At 45.0% G+C, this 14,541-nt stretch overlaps 1 protein-coding gene across 1 annotated transcript; it reads right to left on the bottom strand.

Annotated features, from left to right (window-relative positions):
* Positions 1–669: 669 nt before the first annotated feature.
* LOC103630232 (E3 ubiquitin-protein ligase EL5) lies at positions 670–2,307 on the bottom strand. The gene has a single exon (XM_008651304.4). The coding sequence runs from the start codon at positions 2,100–2,102 to the stop codon at positions 1,170–1,172; it is 933 nt and encodes a 310-aa protein (XP_008649526.1). The 5' UTR covers positions 2,103–2,307; the 3' UTR covers positions 670–1,169.
* Positions 2,308–14,541: the final 12,234 nt, after the last annotated feature.

Below are 14,541 nucleotides of genomic sequence, written 5' to 3'. Positions count from 1 at the left end.
TCGTGGGTATAGATCTGTATCCATACCCGTACCCGCCGGGTATCCGCTATCCAGTGGATACCCGTTACCCGCCCGCCCACTACAATTTTAGCATTAAACACCAAACAACAATTTTATTACATTTCAAAATAATTATCATTCCAATAGAATTAAATGATAATTTTAACATCAAACAACATGTTATAGATAAAAATTGAAAAATAAGAATTTATGATAATATATAAATCCGGATGGCACACATGTTAGATATCCATTGGGTAACGGGTATGGATACCCGCGAAAAATATCCTCGGATACCTTATTATATCCATAACTGTACCCGCGAATATCAAATTTCATCATACCCATATCCAATGGATAATTATCCGCGGTTATTTACCCATACACGTACCCATTGCAATCCCTACTCGGATCGGGCCCAAACAGCGAGCTTTGTGCCGGGCTCGCGGGCCTCGTGCTTATTGGCCATCTATAACCCCAACCAATCAGCCCCTTAATTACATGTATTGTGTGATTCGTAATTGAAACAAGATGGAGAACCAGCTGTGATTATTCATCACCCCCAAATCCTCAAATCTTGTTCGCTGGGGCTTTAAGTCATTTGTTCGGACTGCTGTAGCTGCAATTCAGAGACAAAATACTGGAAAAAAAAGTAGAACCGTTTCGAAATAAGTCGTAACCAACCGGCTGTTTGAATATAGAAAAATCTTAATTACAATTTACAGCCCGTAGTTATATATGTTTTCCACATGACCACATGCATAGCAATCAAGATACAGTACGTGCAACTAATGTCACAAAATCCAATAGTAATACGCATGTCACATAGTACAATATTTGTAGAAGAAGACACATGCATATCGATATATTTAGGTATACCTAATTCCAAGACCATGCAAGAATATACCGTAATAATCCCTGACAATCAAGAACGTAACACAACAGTGATAGAGGGAGCGACGATCGTCTCACCTACCTGTGCTTTTAATTTCATTCCAGCTGCTGGTGGTCGGTCATGTGGAGCATGCACGCATCACTCATCAGCATATGTTGCTATAGACGACTATAGAGAGTAGACAAGCTGGGGACACCAACGCCAAAAGATGCCGGCCACCATCGCCATCCACCGTTTACGTTTTGCAACACACAGCAGCAGGTCTCTGGGCGCCTCAGACGAGACAATCCGCGCCGTCGTCCTTGGCGTCCCTACTAGACCCGTCGGCGGCCGCCACCGCTCTGGGCGCCACGACGCTGGCGCGGCAAAGCGGGCACGTGGCGTGGAGCCGCAGCCACGCGCCCACGCAGTCGGCGTGGAACCGGTGCCCGCAGCGCGGGAGGAGGCGCGCCGAGTCGCCGTCGCGGAGCTCCAGGATGCACACCGCGCACTCCGGGGCCTTCCCGCCTTCGCCGCCGGCGCTGCTGGAGTACACGTACACGGGCAGCGCCGACGCCACGTCGTCGTCCACCGGCTGCGGGCCGTGGTCCTTGCTGCTCCGCCGGCGGGACGACCATGCCCATGGGGAGGCCACGGGCAGCGACGCGGATGACGACGCGTCGTCGTCGTCGCCGTCGCCGCCGCCGGATGACGCGGATGGTCCCCGTTTACCGGAGAAGTAGCGCCAGAAGAAGACGAAGACGAGGAGGATCATGAGCACGTTGATGGCCACGACGCAGGCCGTCAGCACAGGTCCGTGCGGCGCCCAGTGTCTGCCCGTGTCCTCCACCACGGCCGGGCGAAGGCTGCCGCTCCCGGCCGTCGACATGATGGCTTCTGCGCCGACGAGATGCTGGTATTGCACAACCCAAACCCAAGAGAGCGGCAGCGGCCAATGGTGCGCATAAACCACCAAAGGTAAAACCGCTTTACGAAATCTCCAAGACGGCTTCGCAACAAGAAGATGATCAAGTTTAATTTGCAAATCGATCAAATTCTGAAGGAAAAGATCACAAATGTCTCCAAGAAAAAGAGTCGCGCAAATAAACGAGAGAGATATGAAAGATGGAAGAGGAAAAGGACAGCAAAGAAGAAGGTCGCAAATGAGGAAAGCGGAAGAAAGGTTTATAGAAGGAAGGTAGAAACGGGGGAGGTAGCGTTGCTTCATTTCGCCCCTTGGGGGTGTGCAATAGCGCTGAGCTGGTTAATTAAGGCCAAAATGTTTTGACTGGGGTGATTTGTTCTCAATTAAATTGCATGCAACTGGGTTTAATTATCCCATACGAATCTTTGCCCTTTATTTGATCGATGATGACATGTGTACCTAAAACTGATCACATGGCTGATCTACTGATCTAAAAATAAGATAATGGTATAAATGGTGTGCACTAGAGTGTTGTGGTAGATAACCTATTAAGAAAAAATATATATAATTCAAACAAAGTAAATAAAATATAAAAAATTACATAGTTCGAATAAATTAAAACTACTCATCAACATCATCCTCCACCTTTTATGTATTTTCTTCCTTATCTAATTTTAATTGATTGATTATTTTTCTTGTGGCCAACATATGAGCCCTTTTCATGTCATCATTCGTGTCGGTGGCGAGCCGATCCAGCAGCTAGGTAAAGAGCATGTACAATTTTAATTGACTTATCTTCTTGCTGGTCTTATTGAGCTTGTTCATGCTCATCTTCCCCCCCCCCAAGTGACTCGATGCTACGTGTTGCTAGCCACTTACATTTTTGCATTTTGCTCTTGTTCTATCACGATCAATAGCATATCGGTTTGACACTATCAGGTGATACGAAGCTATAACCGCCCTCCAAGTTGAGATGGGATCATTTGCTCGCATTGGTGGAGTCATCGTCACCATGTCACGCGCACCACTTAGGTTGACGACAAAGAGAATACCACATGTGCTCTAAATTGAAGTCCATTTCACCGAGCCTGCTGTAGAAGCTCTCCTTTGCCACTTCGAGTAGCATGACATCATCTCATCCGCTCGGTCGGGCCACAGACAGTCGATTATATATGTCGTTGAATAGGGTGACCTTATGGTTGTTCGTGGAACACCAATCCTTGATCTACTTGGCGGTACGGTGGTGAGGAGGTTTGATGGTGGGGTTGTACATAGATGCTATTTGGACCCGAAAAGGCTAATCCTTTTTTGTTGACCTCAATGGGGTCAAAAGAGTGTAATAGCCATGCATGTACCTATACATCTGTAATCTCAAAACCAATCTCAAAAAATTATGGACCATATAAAGGTATATGTAGTTAATAATATGTATCATAGGTATCTAGATCCAGCTTCATGAAAACATATATATAGAAGCGCTCATCGGCTCGGCTACGACCATAGGGACTCAACAATTAAGACCAGGAGGAGGCATAAAGCCAGGAGGATTCTATAAGCATAAATATGACAAAGATCTCATCAAAATAAGAGTTATGACAAATATCCCCATAGATATGAAAGATACGCTTGTAAAGATAGAGTTCGACTTATATGCACCTCAGTTCCGTCTCCAACTTGGTAACCGACTTGGTGCCTACCTTATAACTGCTACCCCTCTTTGGGATATCAAAGGGGATGAGGAAGCCCCATGAGGATAGAGGACATATCTCATACCAGATCAAAGCATATCGCCACACACAAAACATAGGGTAATATCTCACATTACGAGCCTGAACCTGTATCAACTCTCGTGTCTCCCATACCTTTACCATCAACTTTCGATCATTTGATCTACCCCATATAAAAACCATCTAGTAATCTTCAACGGTTGGTGTGCTAGGTAGGGCTAGTCGCGAAGAGAGCTAATGACAACCATGAAGTTCGCATTAGGAGATCAATTCATCTTCGACGCCCTGAGATTCATTGTTGACATGCTTGAAAATCTTGGGCTCATCATAGATATTTTGGCACACATGGCGCCCCAAAATTAAGATATTAGAAATTCAACTACCATCACGGAAACTCGAAGTCGATAAGATCTCATGACGACGACCTAGACTAAGATCCAACTCCAACCTAGACTCGGACTCGGGCTCAGACTTGGAATCAGGTTGAACTTGGACTCGAGTGTGACTCAAACTACAACTCAGACCCTGGTTTCGACTTAGACTCGGGTTTGGGCTCAGACTCCCATTCATATAATCTACTAAAAGACTGCTTCTTATTCATGGCTGACTCTGCTAGTGGACTCTAGGGTGATCACCTTTCCGACCATGGAGAAAACTATGTTGATGAGGTAGCATCCAGGAACATATCGAAGGAATCATGATGATTTTAAAGACTCGGGTAGATCAGTTCATTATTAGATTCAGATAGTTGATTTCCACAGGTAACAAGTTTATGCAACATAATGTTAAGTATTGTGTCAGCAAAGCTATTATTTGATATACTCTCACCACTGGTACCCAAAGTCAATGTGCAAGCCCATGAAGAGTTGAACCGGATCAACAACATGATGGCTTTATGTGGTCATATGCGCCGAGATTTCAGCTATATCAAGTCATAGCCAACCCAATCCCTTGGCTGAACCAAGAACGAGCAAAAATACTCGTAGAAAAGCCTGAGCCGTCAATAAGCCAAAGTCATAGGTTCCTACAACACGCAATTATAGATGGTCAAATGGGCCATACCTGACGGTCTGGCCCGAGGCACATACTATCTTTACGGGAGCCGTTCTTAGCGCCCTTGTTGACCGTCTGGTTGATGCGAATATTCAGTACACAGACGGGAAAGAGTTGTGGGATGCACTTACTACTAAGTATGGTGCATCAGATGCTGGCAGTGACCTGTATATCATGGAGAGCTTTCATGATTATAAGATGGTTGATAATCGCTCTATTGTAGAGCAAGCTCATGAAATACAGTGCATAGCCAAGGAGCTCGATCACCTTAAGATAGTCCTTCCTGACCGATTTGTGGCTGGGTGCATTATTGCAAAGTTGCCTTCTACATGGAGGAACTTTGCCACATCTCTGAAACATAAGAGACAGGAGATATCAGTTGAAAATCTGATAGCGTCTCTGGATGTTGAGGAGAAAGCTCGGGCTAAGGACACGGGATCTAAAGGAGGCGAGGGCCACTCCAGCGCCAACATGGTTCAAAGGAACCACAACAAGGGGAAAGGAAAGCCAAAATCTAACAAGCCCAACAAAACTACCAACTTCAAGAAGAAGAAGAAGAAGGCTGAATTGACATGTTTCGCATGTGGCGAGGCGGGTCATTTTGCCAAGGATTGTCCTGATCGAGCGGATCGTCGTGGCAAGAAGGGCAATGTCAACACAGTGGTCGCTAGCAATGAGGAAGACAAAGGGTATGGTAATTTACCTTTCATCTTCTCAATATTTCAATCACCTAGCTGGTGGCTTGATACTTGTGCTAATGTTCATGTGTGTTCTGACATTAACATGTTCTCTTCTTATCAGGGCGCCCAGGATTCTTCCGTCCTAATGGAGAATGGGTCACATGCTTCTGTTCATGGCACTGGCACGGTGGATCTGAAGTTTACTTCGGGAAAGATCGTGCAGCTGAAGAACGTGCATCATGTCCCTTCTATACACAAGAATCTCGTTAGCGGAACCCTTCTATGTAGAGATGGGTTCAAGGTAGTTTTGGAGTCCAATAAATTAGTTGTGTCCAAGTCTGGACAATTTATTGGTAAAGGCTATGATTGCGGAGGCTTGTTCCGCTTTTCTCTGTTAGATTTCAATAATAAGTCTGTGAACCATATTTGCGCTAATGTTGATGATCTTGCGAGTATTTGGCATTCTCGTTTGTGTCATATTAATTTTGGCTCTATGTCTCGGCTTGCAACCATGAGTTTAATTCCGAATATCACCATAGTCAAAGGTTCTAAGTGCCATAGTTGTGTGCAGTCGAAGCAACCTCGAAAGCCTCATAAGGATGCTGAGGAGAGACACCTGGCACCGCTAGAACTCATACATTCTAATCTTTGTGAGATGAATGGTGTGTTGACAAAGGGTGGTAAGAGATATTTCATGACATTGATTGATGATGCGTCTAGATTTTGCTATGTATACTTGCTAAAAACTAAAGATGAGGCTTTAGACTACTTTAAAATCTATAAGGCTGAAGTTGAAAACCAACTAGAGAGAAAGATCAAACGTCTTAGATCAGATCGTGGTGGCGAGTTCTTTCCCAAAGTCTTTGATGATTTCTGTGCAGAACATGACATTATTCATGAGAGGACTCCTCCCTATTCACCCGAATCAAACGGGATTGCTGAAAGGAAAAACCGTACGTTGACTGATCTGGTGAATGCCATGTTAGACACTTGTGGTTTATCTAAGGCATGGTGGGGGGAGGCAGTCCTGACTTCATGTCATGTTCTGAATAGAATTCCTATGGGCAAAGAAGAGAAAACCCCTTATGAGAAGTGGGTTGGGAGAAAACCATCACTTTCATACTTGCGCACTTGGGGGTGCATGGCGAAAGTCAATGTACCAATTAATAAAAAGCGCAAGCTTGGTCCAAGGACAGTGGATTGTGTCTTTCTTGGATATGCTTCGTGTAGCATAGCATATAGATTTTTAGTAGTTAAATCTGAAGTTCCTGATGTGTATGTTGATACTATTATGGAATCATGTGATGCTACTTTCTTTGAACATATATTTCCAATGAAAGACATTCATAGCAATTCTAGATACTCTTCTGAGATAACTCCTGAACATAGTACACCTATTGAGAGTTTTGAACAGCCACATGAAATTGTCCTAGAGGAGGATGACAATGATGCTCCTAAAAGGAGCAAGAGACAAATGGTTGAAAAATCCTTTGGTGATGATTTCATTGTGTACCTTGTGGATGATACTCCTACTACCATTGCAGAAGCATTTGCATCTCCAGATGCAAATGATTGGAAAGAAGCAGTTCATAATGAGATGGACTCCATTCTTTCAAATGGTACGTGGGAAGTCACTGATCGACCCTATGGATGCAAACCTGTGGGTTGTAAGTGGGTGTTTAAAAAGAAGCTCAAGCCTGATGGTACAATTGAAAAGTACAAGGCTAGGCTTGTGGCTAAAGGCTATACTCGGAAAGAAGGAGAAGACTTCTTTGATACTTACTCACCTGTTGCTAGAATGACCACTATTCAAGTACTACTTTCTTTGGCTGCCTCGTATGGTCTCCTTGTTCATCAGATGGATGTAAAGACAACTTTTCTTAATGGAGAGCTGGACGAGGAAATCTATATGGAACAGCCTGATGGATTTGTAGTAAAGGGTCAAGAAAGCAAGGTGTGCAAGTTATTGAAATCTCTGTATGGTCTGAAGCAAGCACCAAAGCAGTGGCATGAGAAGTTTGACACGACTCTAACGTCTGTAGGCTTTGCCATTAATGAGGAGACAGGTGTGTATATTATCACTGTGGTGGGGGCGAAGGAGTTATATTGTGCTTATATGTTGATGATATATTGATATTTGGCACAAACATTGATGTGATCAATGAAGTCAAGTCTTTTCTATCAAAGAGTTTTGATATGAAAGATCTGGGAGAAGCTGATGTGATTTTAAACATCAAGCTGATTAAGGCAGATGGTGGGATTACTCTCTCGCAATCTCACTATGTTGAAAAGGTTTTGAAGCGATTTGGCTTCTCTGAGTGCAAACCTTCTCCAACACCTTATGATCCCAGTGTGACACTGCAAAAGAACAAGAGAATTGGTTTAGACCAATTGAGATACTCTCAGATTGTCGGTTCACTCATGTATCTTGCTGGTGCAACAAGGCTCGATATCTCGTTTGCTGTGAGCAAATTGAGTAGGTTCATGTCAAACCCCGGGACTGATCATTGGCATGCACTTGAGCGGGTTATGCGCTACCTGCAAGGTACAATGAGTTATGGAATTCACTACTCTGGTCAGCATGCAGTACTTGAAGGATATAGTGATTCAAACTGGATATCTGATGTAGACGAGCTTTATGCCACCAGTGGTTATGTCTTTACTATTGGTGGAGGTGCGGTATCATGGAGGTCATGAGCAGACCATCTTGACGAGGTCAACTATGGAAGCTGAGCTAGCTGCACTTGACACAGCAACCGTTGAGGCAGAATGGTTGCGTGAACTCTTGATGGACTTGCCGGTGGTTGAGAAACCAATATCAGCTATCCTTATGAACTGTGACAATCAGATAGTGATTGCTAAAGTGACGAGTTCTAAGGATAATGGAAAGTCATCAAGACATGTCAAAAGACGATTGAAGTCTGTCAGAAAGTTGAGAAACTCCGGAGTTATAAGTGTGACTTATATTTCAACAGATAAAAATCTGGTAGATCCTTTTACCAAGGGACTACCACGTAATGTGATAGAAATCGCATCGAGAGAGATGGGTATGAGACCCGAATAAAGTTGCCATGGTGGAAACCCAGTCTATGTGATCGGAGATCCCGTGAATTAGGTCCTAGGAAGAACAAGCCATTGGTGAACTGAGGAGAGTAACCTTTGACCCGCTCTAAGTAAATATGCAATACTCTCAAATGTTGTAAGGCAGGTTGGCTCTGTGCCTTAATGTGTTCTGTTGGCTTGTATTAGCGAAGATGTTGTCCTACAGAACATTCTTGAAAGAACACACCTATATGAGTTAGTCTGTCTAACGTCATGGTCTATGAGATTTGGGTGATCTCTAGTAAACTCATGAAGAGACCTTGGAGTACGACGTATATGCTCCACCCGAGAAGGGGACTACTGGTAGCCAAGTACTGGTCATGACTTCAAGTGAAACCCATTCACGCAAAACTTGCAATTCAAGGCATAGTCCATTGTCCAAGTTGTGGATTGGTGTAGCTTGGATTTCTAGGCGGAAGTTCAACTTAACAGTCTCTGCTGAAAAACTAGTATATTAAACAGTAGTGAACAGTGGCGAAAACTGTAGATGGGCATTTGAGATCTGGTGGGGGGTTGTTAGGATTTATGGGCTAGGCCCAATTGAGAAATTCAAATAAATCCCAGGAAAATCACAAAATCCCATATAAGTGGATGGCTAGGGAATATGTGGAACCAATAGCACCATATTGCTAGTTCTAGTGGAGTAGAACTAGCTTAAATATGGAAGCCACACTCACTCACCAAGTCATGGATGAGATGAGAGAGTGTGGAGAGCCACACGCGCGCGCGCTCGCTCGCCTCGCCTCGCCTGGCCTGGCCGAAGGGCGCGGGCGAAGGACGCGGGCGACGGGCGCGGGCGCACGACATGCGCGTGAATGGTCCGCCGAAATCCGGCCCCTCGCCTTGCGGGGGGCGACTTCCTTTTGCCGTTTGATTTTTTGGTTGCTTGACTGTTACGTTTATCCTAATCGATCGCTATAAAATCTCAACTAAACGCGAGATTTTCGTGGGCGGATAAGATCGGGGGTCGCGGACTCGGCCCTATAAAAGGAGCCTGGCAGCCAGCCTCCAAATCATCCCAGTTTCGCTTTCGCCTCTCTTCATAGCTGAGCCGCCTTTTAGTTCCCTTCGTCCCGACCGCAGACGTGCATCTGCGATCAGGAGAGCAGGTTTTCGGAACCCTTCGTCTTCTAGATCCTGCACCGGGAGAGGGCGGATAAGGTTTTTGGGAAGCGTCTTCACGCGACTGCTCGTGATCTTCTGCCTCGTCGACCCTGCTGATTTCGCTGCTTTGACATCGTCGACCCTGCTGATTCCGGCGCGCGCCATCTATCAGTATGTCTAATCAGTACGCATCATCTGATTTGGCTTTTTACTTCAGTTCTTCTGATTTCGTCATGATTTATATTTGGAATTTAATCTGGAAATTGTATAATTATTCAACACTTCGTTCATCATCAGCAGATAGGTGTTTTGGAGCTGAAGGTCACGAACGCCAAGGACACACCATCAGGCCTTTTTTTGGGTAAGCATGTTTTGTCCCAGCATTTCCTCTCCAGCCCAAAGAAAGGTGCGCGGTGCCGTCGTACGGTCGTGGGTCGTCCAACACGTCAACAATCACTCCCAGGGGACGCTGGAGGTGGAGCGCCCCATACCGGGAGGCTATCAAGAACTGCATTGGCGAGCACGAGGCGCGGGCCGCCCATGGTGATCGAGTAAAGCTAGCCCACCATCCTGAAAGACACTTGTCTGCTTTCGAGATAACCGGAGAGAAGGCACTGAGATTTAGTTTTCCATTGGAGAGAGGAAGAAGACGACCCAAGTACGTCTGCGGGAAGGCCCCTTCCGTGCAGCAAAGGATGCTAACATGGTGCTCCAGTAGCTAGCTTCCTGCTGCTCCGGAACAAGAGTGCTCTGCTCTTACGGTAGTCGATGAACATTCCGGTAGCTCGAGAGAAGCAGAAGCTACTAAGCAGCTCTTTGCGGCGCTGCACTGCACCACTGTCAGCCTTCGCCACTCACAATCAGAGTGCGTGCTGCAGGACAGCACACGGACGATCAGGTGCATGCAAAGGGCCCGGTGGCGGACGATCAAGCACCTCCGCTTTATCAACACGTGATGTTCATCAACCGATAACCAAGATACAGCCATACAGAGGCGGCACAATAGTTAACGCATGCATATTGTACATTTCTCAATCAAGCACCGAATTAAACATATGTGATGCAATTAACTAATGCAGGCATACTTGTAATCCTGTCACTTGGTTAGTTTGCTAGCCAAAATAACGTCGATCCGACCGGGTTGTTATGCTGGCCCACTCTTTGAGAGCGAGCCTGTCGCATGCTGATCGTGCAGGGCGCGTCCTAGAATTCAAGCAAGCGCAACACGTACGTTCGTGTGGTCATGGCATGGCGTGGCCGGCCGTTGGCGATTAGGGAAGGCAACTATAGTGCAACATACTGTGTTTTGTGTCTTTATATATTAAGCAACGCACACCAGAAAATGCTGCCGAGATTTTGCAGCGCAGCTGTGTTCGTCTCCAATCGGCCATTCGGTTGAGACTTGAGAGTGTGCGTTTCGGAGTTGTTCAGTTCGCGTGCAGTGATTGAGCTCGCCGGGAATCGTAACATCCTGTCATCGGAGCTGAGTTAGAGTTAGCAATGCCGCCAGAGCGCTCGAGATCGCCGCGGTACCGACGAGGGCGCTCACCGCCGCGACTGCCGCGGAATCTCACGCATCGTGGAGCAAGTCACGGCGCTCCGTCCGGCGAATGTGGTGGAGAAGTACCTGCTCATCGTAGGTCCAAGGTACAAACAACTGGTAGTTTCCATTGGCTCTGTTGGATGTGGCAACCCCAACCCTCACCGTGGAGTACACCACCGGGCACCGGCCGGCTCAAGGCGACCGAGGATGAAGAAGATGCTCCTCCGCCATTGGTCGGGGGCAAGTTGTACCTCACATATGATGGAAGGGGAAACACGGCAATGATGCCGACGCATCGAAGCCCGGCAACCGAAGGCAACGTCCGCGCCGGGGTACCACAAGTGGTACCGGCGGCAAACGCACTAGGAAAGGGACTGACCGCAATGCGGGCTGAGACCAGTTTCAGAAAATCCGACAAAATTGGATATTGGGCAAGAGAATGCCGGTCCAAGCCCAAGAGTGCAGAGGCCCATGAGGAGACATTGCTCCTAACCTGGGTGCGCTCGCTCCTAGCTCCTTGGCCCCGTCCCCGACGTTGACGACACACCCATGGAGCCACTGCTGTGCAATGAGGAGCTGGATGTAACCGCGACACCAGGGGAGACTGTTGGAGCAAAAAGAAAAAAAAGACAAATAAAGTTTGTTGAATGTCAGAAAAAGACATTCGACAAAAGCGTTCTTTGTCGAGAGTTTGAAGGTGACACTCACCAAAGATTTGGCTTTGTCTGAGTGTCACCTTCTGACAGTCGCATAGTTAACGCCCGTCAGCTGATGATGACGGCTGACGGCACTTTACCGATTGTGATGTTGTGTTGAGAGTCGAGCACTTGGCAAATATTATTTTGCTGAGTTTATTTTTTTGTCGATTGATTGGCTCTCGGTAAAGAGTATGTTTGTTCAGTGTTCTTGTTTGTCGAAAGCGGCACTCGGTAAACCAGTTCTTTGCCGAGTGTCCGAGATTTGGCTCTCGATAAAGCTCTAAGTATTTGACAAAGAAGTCGTCTCTAGTAGTGATATAAAGTAGTATGATTGAAGAAAGCTCTATACGGACTTTGTCAAGCGCTAGAATGCGAAGCTCAACGACAGTCTCCTGACACTTGATTTCTAGAACAGCACAGCTGAACACGATGTGTACACACGTGGGTCAGGGAAGGATCGACTCATTGTGGGGGTTTATGTGGATGATCTTGTGATCACTGGGTGTGGCGGTATTGTCCAGTTCAAATGAGAGATGATGAAACTGTTCAAGATGAGTACCTGGGGCTCCTGTCATAATATTTGGGTAAGGGTATTGAGGTGAAGCAAACTAAGGGAGTCAACACTGGCCAGGGTCCCAGGGACCATATGCAGCCAAAACTGTTTGCACGAAGTGGTATGGAAGGATGGAACGCCTATGTAGTGCCAATGGTGAAGCTGCCCAAGCTCTGCAATACAAGTAAACAAACATCCCCAGTTAATGCAATAGAGTATCGTTGTTGGAGGACTCCGGTATTTGGTGAACACTCGGCCAGATCTTGCCTGCCTACTCGTTGGGGTTTATGAGCCGGTTCTTGGAGGAGCCAAATGAGGACCATTATGCACCATTGAAACATCTACTATGTTATGGGGCAGGAACGCTGGGTGTTCTGTGGCGAAGGAGGGTCCTGATCCTGATGTCTGGTTGGATTTATGGTTTGTTTAGTTTAAAGTCAAAGTAGGATGAGGCGGGGACAACATCGTCCCTGATTTTTAGGAAAGATTTTGCTATATGGATTTATGTTATATGCATTTATATCATGTCGTGCTTAGTGACGGTCTATTTAGTACAGCTTACTTGGCCATATATATCTAGAGCGAGTCTATCTCTAAAACCATTTTAGGGAAGATTTTGTTCTAATTGTGGCTATAAGAAAAGCAAGGTGTCACTAAAATTATTTATGTAGTGGTAGTGGGTCATCTCGAGAAATTTCAATAGTGGATTAATGTGTTTGAATGCATTAGAGCTAATAATTAGTGGATAAAATTAGTTGAGACATTTAAACCCTAGCTAATAGTTCAGCTATTAGCTATTTTTTATAAATTAGTTAATAGTTACGTAGCTATTTGTTAGCTAGCTAATTCCACTAACAATTTTTAGGCAACTAAATATTAGTTCTAGTGCATTCAAACATGCTCTAAGACTTTGAGACTTCTCATGTACATCCCCATATAAGTCAATGTTCTAAACTTTAAATTAGTATGTGTTTGGTTTGATATCAAAGCAGGATGAGGCGGGGGCGATACCGTCTCCTCGATTTTTTTTGGGACCACGTCGCCACCAAAAAATAAAAATGCTCTGGTGTTCATCTAGCTTTCGCGTGACTCTCATCCAAACAATATAGAAAATGTGGCCGTCTTCTTCCATCCCTCCTTATATGTCCAACAAAAACACACAACTTAAGTGGTTGAGATGTATGAACAGATATTATAGACACACACACATATATATATATAGTTTTGTTTTATTTCTAGGATTCAAAGTTTGATACAGATTGCAACAGATGTCTTGGATATTGACACACATTCTTCTATGTGCATATATCATCTACTAGCTAGTTGCTCGTTACGATCTTATTTAAATATAATTATTATTTATTTCTAAACACTAATGTACGTGTGGTCTAGTGGTTATCCTTAAATTTTTAGAGTAGAAGGACATGAGTTCAAGTGCCCGCTCTGCATTTATTTTTTATATAATTATTGTTTATTTCTAGACACTACCATATGTATGGTATAACTAGGTGTGTGCCCGTGCGTTGCCACGAGAGATAAAAAATAGTATAAAACATAAATATGGAACGATAAACATCACTATGATATGCAAAATTCTATTTAAGTCTGCGTATTCTCGTGCGTGAGAGTGGAGCGATTCCATTCTAGATTCTGAGAACGGAGTGAAACCATTATATTTTCTGTTTGGATCCACATTTTTTTGGAGTGAGCTCATCCCATGTCTAGTTGAAATATTCTCAATTTTGAGCCACTCTGCTTTGATCGCTCTCCAACCAAATGCAGAATGAAGCGGCTCCATCCCACCTTGCTACCCAACCAAACGGACACAAATCCTTTGTCTTGACCGAGAATTGTCTCTCCCCATATTTCATAAAATTAACTATATTTCTCCGGCACCATTCATACATGCAGAAACTTGCTCAAAGAGTTGTTAAGATGTCAAATGGATATACCAGATTTAAAATATGCACTTGATCACCGTATTCCTTTGACCGTATTCCTTTGAGCACACCAGATATGTATCCCTGCCGCAGAGATCAAGCACAACCACACAGGACCATAATCAAATACTAATGGCAGTTGACCTAATAGAAGAATCCAGTTGCATTAGAATGGCACCACATATGCACCAAAAAAACATGTTCCTCATAAAGCAATAGGCAGCGTAGAACCATAGAACTATAGAAGAATCTGATTCTAATTCCAATAAGGGCAGACCAGATGCACCACTACCGAATATTATTGATGGATCTAAGATCACATGTGCCTCACAAGGCAAGGGC

This window comes from Zea mays, chromosome 6, assembly GCF_902167145.1.
Source record: "Zea mays cultivar B73 chromosome 6, Zm-B73-REFERENCE-NAM-5.0, whole genome shotgun sequence".
Taxonomy (NCBI): domain Eukaryota; kingdom Viridiplantae; phylum Streptophyta; class Magnoliopsida; order Poales; family Poaceae; genus Zea; species Zea mays.
Note: the sequence above shows the minus strand (reverse complement) of the source record. Positions and strands in the feature narration are given on the sequence as shown.